Source organism: Diceros bicornis, chromosome 35 (assembly GCF_020826845.1).
Source record: "Diceros bicornis minor isolate mBicDic1 chromosome 35, mDicBic1.mat.cur, whole genome shotgun sequence".
NCBI classification, from domain to species: Eukaryota; Metazoa; Chordata; class Mammalia; order Perissodactyla; family Rhinocerotidae; genus Diceros; species Diceros bicornis.
In genome coordinates this window covers 23,365,854-23,382,272 of record NC_080774.1, presented here as the reverse complement: position 1 = coordinate 23,382,272, position 16,419 = coordinate 23,365,854, and the positions used below count along the sequence as shown (strand labels likewise).

General features: G+C 47.4%; 1 protein-coding gene across 2 annotated transcripts in view; it reads left to right on the top strand.

The window, feature by feature from the left end:
• Nucleotides 1-261: 261 nt before the first annotated feature.
• ASCC2 (activating signal cointegrator 1 complex subunit 2) overlaps nt 262-16,419 on the top strand; it is a 38,198-nt gene continuing 22,040 nt past the window's right edge. The window contains exons 1-6 of one of the 2 annotated variants that reach the window (XM_058531734.1): nt 262-341; nt 4,622-4,719; nt 9,403-9,561; nt 9,931-10,101; nt 11,079-11,208; nt 15,900-15,967. In XM_058531734.1, the coding sequence (XP_058387717.1) occupies nt 4,639-4,719; nt 9,403-9,561; nt 9,931-10,101; nt 11,079-11,208; nt 15,900-15,967 (609 nt within the window). In that variant the 5' untranslated portion in view covers nt 262-341; nt 4,622-4,638. The remainder of the gene's footprint in view (nt 342-4,621; nt 4,720-9,402; nt 9,562-9,930; nt 10,102-11,078; nt 11,209-15,899; nt 15,968-16,419) is intronic. The other variant, XM_058531735.1, reaches the window with a different exon arrangement.

The following is a 16,419-nucleotide window of genomic DNA, read 5'->3' as shown; positions in this document are numbered from 1 at the left end:
CTGAGAAGACAGGTATTATACTTGGATTTTCCAAGAGGTGGAACCACTACCCGCCCTCGGCCCACCGTGCATCTTCTCGTCTAGAGCAGGAAACAGATAGAGAGGGACAGGGGGCGTGGTTACAGCCAGGCCCGTTTCTTGTGGGGGCGGAGTCTTAAGGGTGGGGGCGTGGCCCTGGGCCCTGCTTCCCGGCGGCAGTTGGCGCTGGGGGCGGGGCCGGGCCGAGGCTTCCTGTCTGCGCCTGCGGAATCGCCGTTTGACCCCGGAAGTGCCGGCGCTCTGGGAGCTGTCACTGTGGACGGCAGTGGTGGCGGCTTAGCGCCGGTAGTGGAGCCGCCGAGGTGAGTGTGTGGCTGGGCCCTGCCGGATGCAGGGCACCGGGCCTGGGAGGAGCCGCGGCCGTGCTTCAGGGGACCTCGGGCTCCCCGCCTCAACTGCAGGGCCGAGCCTTACGCTGCCCGAGGGACCGTGAGTCGCCCCCGAGGCCAGGCCGCGGGAGCCGGGAGTTTCGGGGTCCGAGGCTCAGCCCCAGCCACGAGTCACGGACCCCGTACCCCCACCCTTGGCTTCAGTTTTCTCAGAGTTCATTCATTCCTTCCATAAATATATGTTCAGCGTCTCCTACGTACCAGGCAGAGCCCTAGGCACTGGGGATACAAACAGAGCAAGACAGGCAAGGCTCCTGCGCTCATGGAGCGTACAGTCTAGTGGGAGGAGACAGACAGTCAACGACAAATAAATGCACAAGATAATTAAAGATATGATAGTAACCGGGAAGTGAATACTGTAGATGGGGCGGTCTGGGAAGGTCTCTGAGGAGAGTAATACTGAGTTGAGACCAGAAGGGTGATGACAGTCAGGGAAACTGAGGCAGCAGTAGCCCTAGGGATGCTCTCAGGCCTTATGGTAGTTGGTACTTGCACGGAACTCCTCTTCTGAAGGAAGCCCTTTCCTAACTTTTGGCTTCTGCTGCCCTGCTTGGCACTGGGGCTGCAGTGGTGGGCGCAGGCATTGTCATAATCATTGTCCTTATCTTTTTGCAACTTAGAGTCTAGTCTTTGCCCAGTTAATTTCTACCCACAATTTAGAAGAAAACTGAAAACTTCCTTGACATCTTCCTTCCTTCAACTCAGTTCTCTCTGTTAAATGCTGTCATAGCCCTTGGGCCTTACCTACATAGCATACATTATGGTATTGAGTTTTACTTGTTTGTATAGTTATTTGATCCGTATCTGTCTTTCCCATAAAGACTGTAAGCTCTATGAAGGGCAGGACCAGGTCTGTTATTTGCCCACCTTAGTATTCTCTGGGCTTCAGTGCCTGACACATAGTAGGTGCTCAAAAATCTTTGAGTGGATGAATGAGATGATTAACACAGTCTTTGCTCTTCAGTGGTTCGTAGAAGGTCTCTCCTGCCATGAGGTTATTGTCTTCTCTTTCTGATCGTGTCTCTCCTCTCCTTAAATGCTTCCTCACAGCTTTCAGATGAAAGGCCAAAATCTTTAGCATAGCATTGAAGAACTGGCCCCATCTTTCCTGTCCATCCTCTTGTCTCCTCACTTCTTTCATCTCCTTCCTGACTTTCAACATTACCAGATGTCTCCCTCTTCCTTCAAAGTCACAGGCTCTGAGCCTTTGCTCATGCTTGCTCTTTGCTTGGAGTGCCCTTCTTTCCCATCTTTTCCTTCTGTCCTTCAACAACCAGGTTATAGGTCACCTTCTCTGTGACATCCTCCCTTTCTCTGCTGTGCTTGTTTTGGAAATCTCCTGTTATAGCTCTAACCACACCAAATGATAGTCATGTACAAGCCCAGGGCCCAGAATGTATTCAGTCAGTGTTTACCGAGTAAATGAGGAAACCCAAAGTGCTCTGTCTGTGATTGGGACTTGAATAATAACAAATAAACTTTATTGAGTGCTTATTATGTGCCAAGTAATGTGTTGAACACTTAGCATTGATTACTTCTCACATCAACCCCGAGAGATTATGTACTATCATCATCCCCATTTTATAGATGAGGAAATCAAGGCTTAGAGAGGTTAAGGAACTGTCTCAAGGTCTCAACATGGGTAGGAAAAGGTGGAGCCAAGATTTGAACCCAGGCTGCAGAACTATAAGGTTCTCTTTCAACCACCACACCAGCTTGAGTCTAAGCTGCCCTTCCAGCCACTGGCTTGTAGGAGTGGCTTTCTTCTGAAAGCAAGTGCTGTCTCTACCTGTCTAGGCCTGGACTCTGTGGCCTAGAATTTAAAGCGTGGAGAGCTGCCTTCTCCTTATGGCTCTTTCCCCGCCCTAGGTCCCCACACTGGCCACTCCCACTACCATCTTTGGAAGGTGAGCATAGAAAGAACTGGGCCTATGAGTCATTTAGACTTCGGCACTGGTGAGCAGACCACTGATGTTTCTAGCTGCCCTCCCAGCATCTCTGGGGGGTTAGGAAAGAAGTATTTTTAGCATGTTCAGTGTAAGAGACCCAGGTGCCAAGGCAGAAGAGCTGGGCTTCAGTTTCAACTTGGCTACTAATGTATTTGCCTTGAGCAAATCACGGCTCCTCTTTGGATATCTGAGCATAATAATCCTTGTCATCCTTAACTGGGTTGTTGTAAGAGGCTAGTAAGATAGTAACTTGATTAGAAATAATGTACATGCAACAGAGGATATTAACCACGTTTTGCAAAGCTGAAAGGCAAAAAACTCATCCCAAGCCCCTTTTGTTACTTTGCCTTGTGATTTTTTTCAGGCCACCTCGTGTGTAGGGACCATGTGTCTGATCCACTGAGATCCTAGAGCTGGAACAGGCCTTGAGAACTAGACAAACAGGTCCTCTCTCTTTACATCCCTCTCAGATGGATATCTTCACAGTCTTTAAAACAGCTCATGAACCGTGGTTCCTTGTGTACCAAGTTGCTTCCCACCTCCTTCCCTTTGCTCCTGCTCTTTCCTCTGTCTGGAGCATGCCTCTTTCCTGGCCATTCTCCACTATCAAGACTCAACTCGGGCTCTCCTGATCCTTAAGGCTCTCCTCTAGAAATGCTTTCCTGGCAGCCACATGCCGCACAAGCTCAACTGCACTAGACTCAGTGCAGCAAATGGATAAGAACCAGCCCCCTCACCAACTACTAACTGTGAGACGCTGGGCAAGTTTCTTATCTTCTCTGAGCCTCTATTTTCTCATTCGTAAAATGAAGTCATAATAGAACCAGCCTTAGAGTTGTTATGAGCATTAATACATGTAAAGTGAGTTAACATGTGTAAAGTGAGTTCATGCTATGAAATCACTTAGAAGAGCGCCAGTGCCTGATAAGCATGTTGCTCCTGCTGCCATTGTCGTTATTATTATTGGACCATAAACTCCCCCAGGGCAGAGACCCTGCCTTATCAGTCTTCATAATACCAAGGCCGGGCCTGATAGCTGAGATACAGACACTCATATATACATATATAACCCATGTAACTCATGGGTGACCATGCCCCTCAACTCATCTGTGAGGGTTCAAGAAGTGATGATTTTCTCATATCAGACTTGATATGTCTCCATATTTTCTTTTTTTTCTTTCTTTTTTTTTTTGTGAGGAGATCAGCCCTGTGCTAACATCTGCCAATCCTCTTTTTTTTTTTTTTTTTTTGCTGAGGAAGACTAGCTCTGAGCTAACATCCGTGCCCATCTTCCTCCACTTTATATGGGACGCCGCCACAGCATGGCCTGCCAAGCAGTGTGTCAGTGTGCACCCGGGATCCGAACCGGCGAACCCCAGGCCGCCACAGCAGAACGCGTGCACTTAACTGCTTGCGCCACCGGGCCGGCCCCTGTCTCCATATTTTCATTAAGACTGTGCTGGCCTTTCATGACATGTTTTTTAAAGGGCCTCATTCACTTCTGCTCCATGATTCAGCCAATCTGCATGTCCCTCCTGAGGGTCAGGCCAAGTGGTATTGTGAAAAGAACGTTAGACGAGAAGACAGGAGATGTGGGGTGTGCCATTCACTGACTCTGAGGCTGGTTGGGGCCTCTGTAGAAAGGAGCTTGCAATGGCAGTTTTCTATGAATTCTGTTATCTTCCCTGGTCCTTCTGTTCATCCATGTCCCTGTTCCCTGAAGCCTAGAGAAGCTGTAAAATCTGAACACCCTTTACAAGTGAGGAAAGGCCCATGGCTCCAACGCTCAAAAGATTTAAAATCTGGTTAGGGTTATAAGAAGAGTATTCTCATGTTTACTCGTTCATCAAACATTGATGAGGCCGCCTCTGTACCAGGCCTGTGCTGGTCATGGGAAAAAGAACAAGAGAAGGAGAGCCTGGGCACTGTCTTCACAGAGCTCACAGGCTAAGGAGGGCGTGGAGCTGGAGCCATAATAAAAATAATCTAGATACTTTTAGCCAGTAATTCTCAAAGGGGATAGGGATATATCAGGAATCACCTGGGGAGTGTTTTCCTCCTCAGTTGAGAACGCCTGCCTTAGGCAGAAAAGTCACTTCAGTCTAGATTTGAGGCCCACATCAGGAGCCCCCTGAGGCCGGAGGCTGAAGCTTGTCTCCTGGCTTTGGGATCAGCCCCAGAGCAGGCTCCTGCCCCCGGGAGCCTATGTATCTGCTCTCTTCTTCCCACCTGTATTCCTTTCAGGAGAGTCACGCAGCACAATGCCAGCTCTGCCCCTGGACCAACTCCAGATCACCCATAAGGACCTGAAGACAGGGAAGCTGAGGACTTCACCAGCGCTGGTGAGCCGGTGCCTTGAGGCCGTTCAGCCTGATATTATCATTCTTGCAATTTCAGAAGCAAAAAGTAAATTCCTTCTTTATCTGTTCCAAGAATAACCTAAGGGCTATGGTCAGTAATTCTGTAGCTGGGACACTACTAGGTCCTTCCAGGCCCAGTGTAGAAGTTTCCTTTCCAAGCAGCAGCTTGAATTTGAGTGGTATTTTCCATGTCACCACCCCTCACCTTCCCTCAAAGCATTTCATTTTGAATCAGAGTCTGATGGCAGCTCTGACTCAGCCTAAGCTGGCCTAGAAATGGATTCAGGCCAAAGCTGGGCTTGGGGATTTGACCCTGCAGGAGGTGTTCAGGTTTCAGGTAGGCCTTTTTCAGAGCTATCTCCGGTGCTATCCACACTTTGGAGGGAACGCTGATTTCAGAGGTCGGGCCATCTTTTATCTCAGTGGCCTAAGAAGTGCCACATACAAACTCAGCAGGGCTTGTGAGACTGAAAAATAAGGAGGCTGTGAGCATGCCGATTACCAGCTGTGGAGAGAGATTAGAGCCGTGGAGAGGTGCCAGGCTGCTGAAGAAGGAGACAGACGTGGGGACTGGAGTCCCCATACCCACTTGCGGTTTTCCCAAGAATATGAGCTTACTCGAACAAGGTGGGAGGAAGTATTTTCTGGGGGCTTGAGTAAAGTCGTGGGAAACAAGAGCTTGGTGTTTTATTTCCTGCTTTCTGGATGGCTTCCTGTTGCTTCCTAACTGCTCTCTAATAATAGCGCTTAACATTTATAGAGCACTCGCTGTGGGCCAAACCTTTTTAAACCCCACCTGGATTATCTCATTTAAACCACACCACAGTCCTATGAGGTGGTATTTTAATTATCCCCATTTTATAGATGAGGAAACCAAGAATTCAAGGTCACAAAACTAGGAAATTATTGGAGCCAGGAAGGGAACCCAGCTAGGCTGACCCTAGAGCCTACACCCTTAACCTTTCTGCTATAAAGCCTCTCATTACATAACATTTTTATGTAAGGAGAATATTTATCAGGAAATCTAAAACTGTTCTGTCCAGTATGGTAGTCATTTGCCACATGTAGAGGTTGAGTATTTGAAATGTCGATAATTTGACTGGAACTAACTGGATTTTTAATTTAGTTTTAGTTAATTTAAAACAGCCCCATGTGGTGAGTGCCTCGCGTATTGGCCAGCGCAGGTGTAACTGACAGAGCAGTAAGTTCTGTTGGACAGCACCGGTGGAGACTGGCTCCTTGAGAGATCAAGTCTGATTTTCCACCTCTGTCCTTCCCCTTGTACTGAACACCTGGGTTGCTAGATGGTGGCCTCTGTGAGAGCAGCGACCTGGTCCTGTCCCTTCACTCTGGTTTCCCAGTGCCAGACACATAGTGGGCTCTCAGGAAACATTTGGTAAATGAGTCAAGGACCTCAGCCAGACCTTGTGCCAGGTGCAGGAACTACAAAGAGAAAAGACATGGTTCCTGCCCTTGAGGTGCCCATGTTTTGAGAGAAAAGCAGACCGGTAGCTTTTCTACAATGTGATCAGGGTTGTGATAGAAGGTATTGCAGGCTACTATGTGAGCACAGAACCAGGCCACTGATCCAGACCGAAGGGGTGTGTGGGGACAGGGAGGTCTTGGGAGTGGTAGGAGGGGGCTCCCAGCCAGGGAAGACTTCCGAAGGAGGGGGATCCTGAACTGGATATTGAAGGGAGAATAAGCACGAGCCAGGCAGAGCAATGGAAGGGTGGACCTGGCGGGAGGATCCGAGTATGCTGGCCTGGAGTCGTGAGTGAGCCTGTCTCCTACACCAACCTCCAGTCACTTGGGGTAGAAGCAGTATCGCAGAGTTAAGGAGCACAAGCTTTGTGTTAAATCTCGCACAAACTTGGCCCAGTGACTTTGAGCAAGTTACTTAACCTCTCTAAGCCTCAGGATCCAAAAAGAGTAATAAAAGAACAGCTTTGTGGGGTAGTCATGAGGATTAAATGAGACGTCTGTGAATTAGCACTGTGCCTAGAAGATAATAAGTACTCAGTAATGATAGTGATGACAATAGTGACAGCGACAGAAGCATTGAGTGGGAGGTAAGGTGGGAAGAGGGACAAGCTGAGGGAGACAGCTTCCTGATCAAGGAGCAGTCTTGTTGGCCATGCTGAAGAGCGTTACCCTGCAGCCACCGGAAGCTCCTGAAAGATTGTCCTGAGAGTTGTATGCACTGTATATTTGTGGGGGAGACAGAGAAGGCAAGCCCTCCCTTTTTATATAACTTTATTGGCGTATCATTGAAGGACAATAAACTGCACGTATTTAAATTACACAGTTTGATTGGTTTTGACGTCTGTATACACCCACAAAACTGAAACCATAATAAAGATAATAAACATTTCTACCATTCCCCAAAATTTCCTTGTGCCTCTCTATAATCCATTTCTTATTCTCTCCCCATCCGCAGCAACCACTGATCTGAAAGCCCTTTTGATGCAGTTCAACAGGAGCTGTGGTTGGGGAATCACAGAGTGCAGGTGCTGGGGGAGCCCAGGTGAACCCCTAACCCAGTCAGGGGTGGGAGCTGGGGAGACTTCCTGGAGAAGGTGAGGTCAGAGCTGGGGTGAGAAGGACAAGCAGTGAGACCAGGATGGCACATGGGTACCATAGGTCATTTAGTAGTTCTGCAGTGTAAGCTTTGGTTCAAATCTTGCCTCAGTTGCCTCCTTAGCCCTGTGACCTTGGTAAAGTTCCTGAACCTTACTGAGTCTTTGTTTCCTTCTCTGTAAAATGGGGAGAATACTATCTCCCTTTTAAATAGTTGTAGATAAAAAAGAAATAGGAACATGCCTTCTTGGCAGCCAGCACAGGGCGGGTCCTCACTGAGTGGTGGCTTTTGTTATCATCATTCCAGCATTCTCTCTCCAGATCCATCTCCCACCACCCAGTGCAATCTGTGCCTTTTGTTTTATGGCACAGTTGTATGCCTCCATAAAAATACTGTTTTTTCCATCCAGAAATCCTTCTCATTCTCCAAGGCCCAGCTTGGATGCTGCCTGCTCTGGGAAGCCATCCCTTGTCTTCTAGGTGCAGTTAATCACCTTTTGCCTTCCCACGGTCCCTCTCCCAGGTTTGAGCTGTGACGTTTTCTGTTTTGTGCTCACTTAATGGCTGAGATGTGCATCTTCCCCTGTGGAGCATGGGCTCTGTGAGCACACAGAAGCTTTCTTCATGTGCCCCACCACACCAGGCACAGCAGAGTGCCTGTACATGTTTGTAAGATTGCAAGGAAGGTAGAATCTCGGGGGGAGAGGTGGTGTCTGTTGAGGTAGTGGGGAGCGGTGAATAGCCTGGCTTAAGAAGTGACCTAAGAGGTGAGGTGTCAACAGAGAGAGGAGGGTGGGGAGCTTGGAAATCAAGATGAATTTAGCTCCTGGAGAGTAGTTTTGAGCTTGTTTCAGTTAGCAGGATTGCTTTTTCAGAAGATTTGTACCTGGAACCTCACTGTGTAAATTCTGATTTAAATGGGAGGGATCCTGAAGACTCACCCAATAGGTGGCCGCCGAGGACTCCTTGTGGGACTCAAAGACTCCACAGTTTGAAAACTTGCGTGAGGCAGGAGGGAGGCATAAGTGGTTCTCGAGGAGACTGACCCATCAGTCATGATTTTCCTATTCCACCTGGACTGACAGACCTGGAAGTGGGTGGATTGTGGTTGATAACAGCTGAGACATTGCCTGGCCTTCCTCCTATTACCACTTCCCCTGGAGAAAGCAGCCCTTATGTAGTCAGAGGAGAAAACTGAGCTCATCGTCTCTTCTTTATGGTGAACAAAGTAAGGTTTGTTCATAGCAAGGTAAGGGTTGGAAGAGAGAACTTGTGATTTCAGCCGAGACCTGCAATGACTTGATTAGCACTTTTCTTTAAAAAAAAATTACTGCGGTTTTATTCTGATTATGAAAAGGATACAGCACAATGATATGTACAGTATGATAGTATTTGTGTAAGAAAGATGAAAACAGATCTAAACAGATACCTTGTATGGGTATATTTTAACATAAATGCCTAGAAAATGTCTGCGAGGACACTCACCAGATGGTGAGTGGTTACCTCTGGGAGGACACGGGTACTTGGGAGTGTGGTACTACCTTCTCTGTAGGGTACTACCTTCTCTGTAGTATTGAAAGGTTTTGGAAGAAAAGATGCTCATTTCTCACTTGTATAATTAAAAAATAATTTAAAAAGTAAATACATGCTCATTTTTTAAAAATTGGAAAATATGTTCAAGTCATAATCCCCCCACCAGAGATAACAACTATTAGCTTTGTGGTGTTGTCTTCGCCCTTTTTTTTTAACCTGTAGCAGGATATGAATGTATTAAATATATATACTTTTTTTAAAAATCCAAAAACTGGTTATATTAAATAGAGAGGTTTATATTCTGCTATTTCTTTCCTTAACCTTTCCCTGTGTCATTAAATATTCTCCAAAAAACATGGTTTTTAACGCCCACCTGGTGTTCCCTAGATGCAACCAAGCCCCCTTTGTTAGAGACACTTGGTTCTTTATGCTCAGAAGCTCCTTGGAGGGTCACCGGTTGGAACAACCAAGTGTTGTCATTGCTGTGGGTTGGCAAATGGGCCCTTGCTGACTAACCTCTGCCACGTTAACACGTGGTTTTTGGATCCGTAGCACCCCGAGCAGAAGGCAGACCGGTATTTTGTGTTATACAAACCGCCCCCTAAAGACAACATTCCCGCCCTAGTGGAGGAGTACCTGGAACGCGCCACCTTCGTAGCCAATGACCTCGACTGGCTCCTGGCCTTGCCTCACGATAAATTCTGGTGCCAGGTAACATTCTATCAAAATTAACGCTAAGACAAAGCACATGACATGCCGTTGGTTGGTTGCTGTTGTTGTTTTTCTTCCCCTAGGAGATGCTTTTTTCTCTACTTCTTACACTGGATCCTTAACAGCAAATTGTGGTTTGGATTGCTCTGTATTGTATCACAGTCTTAATGATGTTTACACAACGCCTTCCAACGTGTCATTTTTAGAAACTTGTGTTTAGCTCTCGGTTCATTCATACCTCCTTGGTCCCTTGGGGTTGGAGTGTTTGCCATAGGCCAGGGCTGATGGGCCGTGAGCCCCTGCACAGTCCACCCACAAGCCCTTGGGCCTCAGTGACAAATTCTCGCTCTCCTGTGTCGCCTGGCTTAGGTTATCTTTGATGAGACCCTGCAGAAGTGCCTGGACTCCTACCTGCGCTATGTCCCCCGAAAGTTTGATGAGTGGGTGGCCCCGGCCCCTGAGGTTGTTGACATGCAGAAGCGCCTCCATCGAAGTGTTTTTCTCACCTTCCTCCGCATGTCCACTCACAAGGAATCCAAAGTAAGCCCCTGATCCCATGACAGGTCACCACCCGACACCCAATACCTCTGTGCCAGACTCTCTGCCCCTGGGAAGGAAGGCTCTGGAAGTATCGAGTTTCCTCTTTGTCTCCCTCTGCCTCTATTCCCACCATTGGGGAAGAAATCTGTGTCACCTCCTTATTCTCTAATTCACCAGGTCGGTCTGCATTACACCCAGTGTTTTCATCAATGGGAGCCGAGGGCCCCTTTGCCATTTGACGCATGACTGTGTCTTTTCTCGTGCGTCAGAGGGTGAAAACATCGATTCTGATTTTTTAAAGGAACTTGTATGCGCTTTTTAAAACCTTTACTGTTTCTTATTCCTGATTTTAAGTATAATAATGCTGTCTCTAAGCAATTCAAACATTATAGAAATATTTTATAGATAGTAAAAGTCACCCACAAAATCCCCTCCCCCCAAAATAACCACTGTTAAGGCAATGTTCCTTCAGGGAATTTCTTTTCCTTTCAATTGTGTGTGTGTATTTAAAATACAGGATCTTGCTTTTTTGTTTTTTACTTTTTTAGTATGGAATTTTTCAAATATACACAAAAGTATAATGAATCCGATATACCCATCACTTAGCTTCAATAATTATCAACATTTTGCTGATCTTGTTTTCTCTCTCTTCCTGAGTTTTCTCTTTTTTTTTTTCTTTTTTGGAGTATTTTACAGCAATGCCAGACATCATGGTAATTTACCAATAAATATTTTAGGATGAATCCCCAACTGACTATTTTATAGTGTGCTTTTGCTTGTTTTTACATTAAAATGAAGAATGGATTTTGCTCTGGGTCAGTGCATGAGGCTCAGACATGTCCACAGTGGGGACAGACCTTCATTTATTAGCCAATCCCTTGTTGATGGACCTGAAGGTTGTTTCTTGTGAGTTTGCTTTTACTTTACAGTGCATGTGCTTTTGGAAAGTCATCCTTTCTCTCTCCACTGTTCCTTAGGATCACTTCATTTCCCCCTCTGCCTTTGGAGAAATCCTCTACAATAACTTCCTGTTTGACATCCCAAAGATCCTGGATCTCTGCGTTCTCTTTGGAAAAGGCAACTCACCACTGCTCCAGAAGATGATAGGTGCGTAGAGCATGGGGCCTGAGGGATGCGCAGAGACAGCCCCCACGTACTGAGCTAGAGGTTCCAAAGGCAGATGCCTAGAGGAGCACAGGGGGATTCAGAGTGGCAGCGGCAGGTGGTGCTTGGAAATGACTTAACAGATATATGTGTGTCAACTCTGAAAGAAGTGACTAGGTGGTGATGGGGGAGTGGAGGCAAAAGTGTGTAACACAGGGTTCTTCAAGGATCTTGAAGTCTTAGTATACGGCCATGTGTCAAACAGTTGAAGGAGTGGGGAAGTTTGCTTCGGGGACGAGAGTAAGAACAGCAATGAGAGCTAACCTTTATTTGAGTGCTTGCTGGGGGCCCGGCACTCTGCTGAGCCTTCCTCATATGTTATCTCAGTTGATCCTCACAGCAGCCCTGTGACATAAATGCTGTCATCATCCCCATTTACAGATAAGGAAACTGAGGTTAAAAGGTGAGGGGCTTGCCTAGAGGCCATTACTAATAAGTGGCGAAGCTGAGACTTATGTCGACGTAGGCCTGAGTCTCAAGCTCTTGCTCTTTGCCACTCCCTGCTTCAGGGATGATGGGGCTGCCTCAAACATGTCATGATTTGTGTTGTTGCTGAGAACAGATGGGGGCAGAGGTCAGAGAGGACTCTTTTGGGTTGTGAAAGGAACAGGTGTCAGCAGTAGGATCCTGTCAGTGCTGGAAGGTTCATTCAGAGACGGAAGCTTTGTTGGGATGCTACAGAGGGAACAACACCCCAGTGGAGTCATCTTTGAATTGCAGCTCATGGCATCCTGCACAGAGTGGGGCTCACCATGAACACCCCTACCAGCCTTCTCACCCTGAGATTATATGACACAGTCTTCCAACCGCCCAGTTACAAAGCTGGGTTATCTCTTGAAATGATTTCCTTCCTTCTTTCCTTTTTTTTAAATTTCCTAATAATAAGGGTAATATATGTTAATTGAGAAAATTTTGGAAGAATATAAAGTATAAAAATGCAGGAAAGCAGTTAACCAAATTCTTGCTCCCAGAGACAATCATTTGATTACTTCCTTCTTTCCTCTGTGTATTTTTTTAAAACATATTCAAGCATAATGTGTATGAAATTTCACATCCAGCCTTTTCGTTGGAACAACCTCTGGTTTCTCATTCAGATCTAATTACTACCTGATCATCGGTTAATTTCTTTTATTGTCCCAGGGCAAGATTATTAGTAATTTTACTGTAGCCTGAGAGGATGGGGTGAGTGAGCAAAAACAGACATGATTAGCTAGAGAAACAATTAGTAGGCCAGTTTGGTTAGACAGAGCATTCCAGGAGGGCAGCAGCAAGAGACAGGAAAGGGGAAGCTGGGGCCAGATCGGGGAGGGCTCCATACCAGGCTTCAGCACTTGGGGAGCGGTATGGCTTGGTGGCTAAGAAGGTAGGCTTTACAGTTGAACTGCCCGATTCACACCCAGCTCTATTCCTGGCTATGTCACTTTGACCAAGTCAATTAGCCGCTCTGAGCCTCGGTTTTCTCTTCTGAAGAATGGGGAGACTAATGATATACCTGCCTTATAGTATAGTTGTGGGGTTGAATATGAACTGGTGCCCAGCACAGTGCCTGGCACATTACAGGCACTTGGTAAGTAGGAGCTCTTATGGTGATGAGGCTGTGGGAGCCTCTAGGAGCTTGGAGCGGGGCAAGGAGCCATCTGGTAACAAGGTTAATCTGGCAACACTTGGATGGGGAGGGTGGAGGCAGGAGGCCGTGTAGGAAGCTAGTGTTTCAGTGTGGGTTTGAAGATGAAAGCCTGGTTGGGCTGCCAGGGTAGAAAAGGACATCCGGGAAGCAGAATAAAGCAGGGCTTAGTGAAGTCAGCTGGAGGGAGAAGTCTTAACGATTCTAAGGAAAACTGGTGTTGGTTGTAGAAAAAGGGCCTTCAGGAGGTGGAGGGATTGGGCTGTGAGTGCAGGCAAGGTCAGCATTAGATCTCTTGGGTGTAAGATGGCTGTGAGGATCCAGGGGGAGATGACACACTTCCAGACGGGCGAAGGTGGAGTGAGAAAGCTCTGCCTGCTGCTGGGGTTCTGAATCTTTTGGGTCACTGACTCCTTTGAGGATCAGATGAAAGCTTGTCTCCAGAAAAACATACCCCCTTATAGATTTTAAAGTGTTTTAGAATGTTCTCATTCCCAGATTGAGAACCCTCAACTGGCTTATTAAGGAGAGCCCTTTCTTTGGCTCTTAGAGGATGGTTAACAGAAAAAGAGGGCAGGACCAGGCGTTAGGAGCCCCTTCATTGTGTGTGTGTGTTGGGGGAGGGTGTGTTGGGGAGGATATTGGGGGGTCTGTGTGTGTTGGGGTGGTGTGGAGAAAGGGACTTTCCAACTCTTGAGCAGGAGGCACAGCAAGGGGCAGCCTCCACTTTCTCTACCAAAGAAACTCTTGAGCAAAGCAGATCAGCCATAAGAGGGTTGACAAGGGAGAGAAGGAGGGAGCAAGGAAACTGGCCGATTGTCCTTTGAGCAGAAGCCCAGTCCTTACCTTGCCCCCACCACACTTTTTTTTTTAACTTCAAGGCTGGTATTGTGAATCAGCAAATTTTGAAAGCAGGGCCTTTCAGTTAGACTCTGGGAGCTGCTTTACCAAAGCAGGAGTACATTGGGCCTTGACGCTATCGAGGACTACATGGGTCTGTTGGCAATACCTTCCATTCACTCTGGCCTTCTGAACTGCTTTAGTCTGAGAAGGGACATTTCAAAGGATGCCTTTGCTGTCCCTTACCTTTTAATTATTTCTTTAAGAGAGCAAAAGTCAGGGCCGGCCCCGTGGCTTAGCGGTTAAGTGCGCGCGCTCCCCTGCTGGCGGCCCGGGTTCGGATCCCGGGCGTGCACCGATGCACCGCTTCTCCGGACATGCTGAGGCCGTGTCCCACATACAGCAACTAGAAGGATGTGCAGCTGTGACATACAACTATCTACTGGGGCTTTGGGGGGAAAAATAAATAAATAAAATCTTTAAAAAAAGAGAGCAAAAGTCAGATCTTCACTGTCATTGGAATCAGATAAAGGAGAGGAAAGGGACTCAGAAGATCCCAGGGGTAGATTGTGAAATGTAATCTATTCTGATGCCTGTAAAACATCCCTGTTACTTAGACTTACGCATTGGAAGGATGATAAGAGTGCCTTCCCCCTGCCAGGTGGTCGGGGTCTGGTGGGGAGCATGGTGTGGCCCTGGGGGTTATAAGGGGAGACCTGCTTCTGATGCCGGGGTACAGGAGGCGCTGCCTGGAGGAGGTAACACTTGCCTTATGGTGGACTTAGCTCTGGGAGGTCACAGAGGAAGGGAACAGGGCTTGTTCTCTGAGATTGAGAATGGTGCAGGGGAGGAATGCAATGCCAGAAATAGGGAGAGGGTGGCCCGAGATGCCAGCAGGGGCCAGATCTCACAGGGCCCTTTGTGCCATGGTCAGGAGTTCGGACTTGACCTTGAGGATAGCTATAGGAGAGTTTTAAGAGAAAGAGCAGAGGTTGGTGGGGAGACAGCTCTGTCACCGCCTGCCTGTCAGGAGTGGGCGGTGGGCACAGATGGTCAGGGAGTACCTTTGCAGGTTGAGGGATCAGGACCCACCTGGAGGTGGGAGGTGCTCAGCTTTCTAGAATCAAGGAACGAAGTGTCATCCAAGAAAGTGTTTATGGACAGTCCAGCCACCTAGTGACTTGCTTACTCACCCAGCCCCATCTGGCCTTTGATCTCATTCATTTTCAAATCCTCCAGGATGGGGCGAGGGCTGCAGGGTTTTCATTAAGGAAACCAAGGACAGACTGGCCCAAAGACAGAGGACACCAAGAATTCAGAACATCCTGACAACCAGCTAGTCTTAGATGCTGGGAATATAGTGGGATGAAGAACCCTGGCCTCTTCTTAAGGGTGTTGGCATTTCTCATCGTCTGTCCCCCAGCTAGCTGTGATTCTCCCTCCATCCCTCGCCATTTGGGCAGCCACCGGAACACTTGGTTTCTGTTCCGGTTACCATATGCTCTGACCTACGCGCTCACAGCAGCAGCACTTGGAGGATAGTAAACACTTGGAGAGAAGCTTCATTTTATAGGAACAACCTCAAATGTGTGGCAAATCTTTCTCCAGGTCTCTCTCAGGCCTCCTAACCCACCTTGGAATAGGCTGGGTTAGTATGGCTAGCATATTCAAATGCAGAGGGTAAGAGAATTTCCAGAGAAATTTCTCCCTAGAGTCTCCTCACATGATTGGAGGTGTGGCCTGGCAAGAATCCTGGATTGTAGTATTCAAGTTTCTTGAGCAAAGAGATCATATCTCCTAATTTTCCTGGATGACTAACTCCTACTTCCAAAGCTAATGCTGTCATACAAGGCATGGTGCCCATGTGTGATCACTCCCTGGGGATGTCAGGGCGAGCTGGTTTGACCAGGGCAGGTCTTTTATGTAATTCGCTAGGCCAAGGTGTTTAAAAGGTTAAATCTAACTGAGCAAGGTCCCTCCCCAACCCTGGGGAAGTTTCTGGGCTGAGCCAAAGCTCCCTGCCAGCAGGGCCTGGGGCCAGGACTGCTCTGGTGCAGACAGGCTTAGGAAAGGGGAGAAAGGTCACAGAACATGCTGGCAACCATTTGTAATGTGTCCTCTCCACCCCCACCCTCTTTTCCCAATTCCTACCTTTCTCTTCTCTTTTCAGGAAACATCTTTCTCCAGCAGCCAAATTACTATAATGACCTGGATGAAACCATGCCCACCATCCTTCAGGTACCAGCTCTCAGCCTTGCCCAGGGGAGGGTGAGCTTGGGAGGCAGACCCCCGCCCCAACCTGATGGGGTTCCTCCGGAGAGATGTTTATTCCCCACCCCTCTCTAGCCCCATTTCCACACTGTCTCTGTGTCCTACCTCCTCACCATACCCCTTCGAATTCTTTTCTCTTCTTGAACAGGACTGAAATCTAAGGGCTGCCCAACACTCATACAAAAAGAGCTTGGCGTGAATTTTGTGTTGTCTGCCATCAGTCGTATTGGGATACGAGACCTGTGTTTCTCAAATAAGAGCTTTCAAATTTTATAAAATCATTTTACAAAATAATAATGCTCACCGTAGAAAATTTGGAAAATATAAAAAAAACAGAAAGAGGGAGATTAATATTCGTCCATAATCCCACCACCCAGAGATATCCAGTCTTCACAGTAATTTCTAGAATTTTACATGCT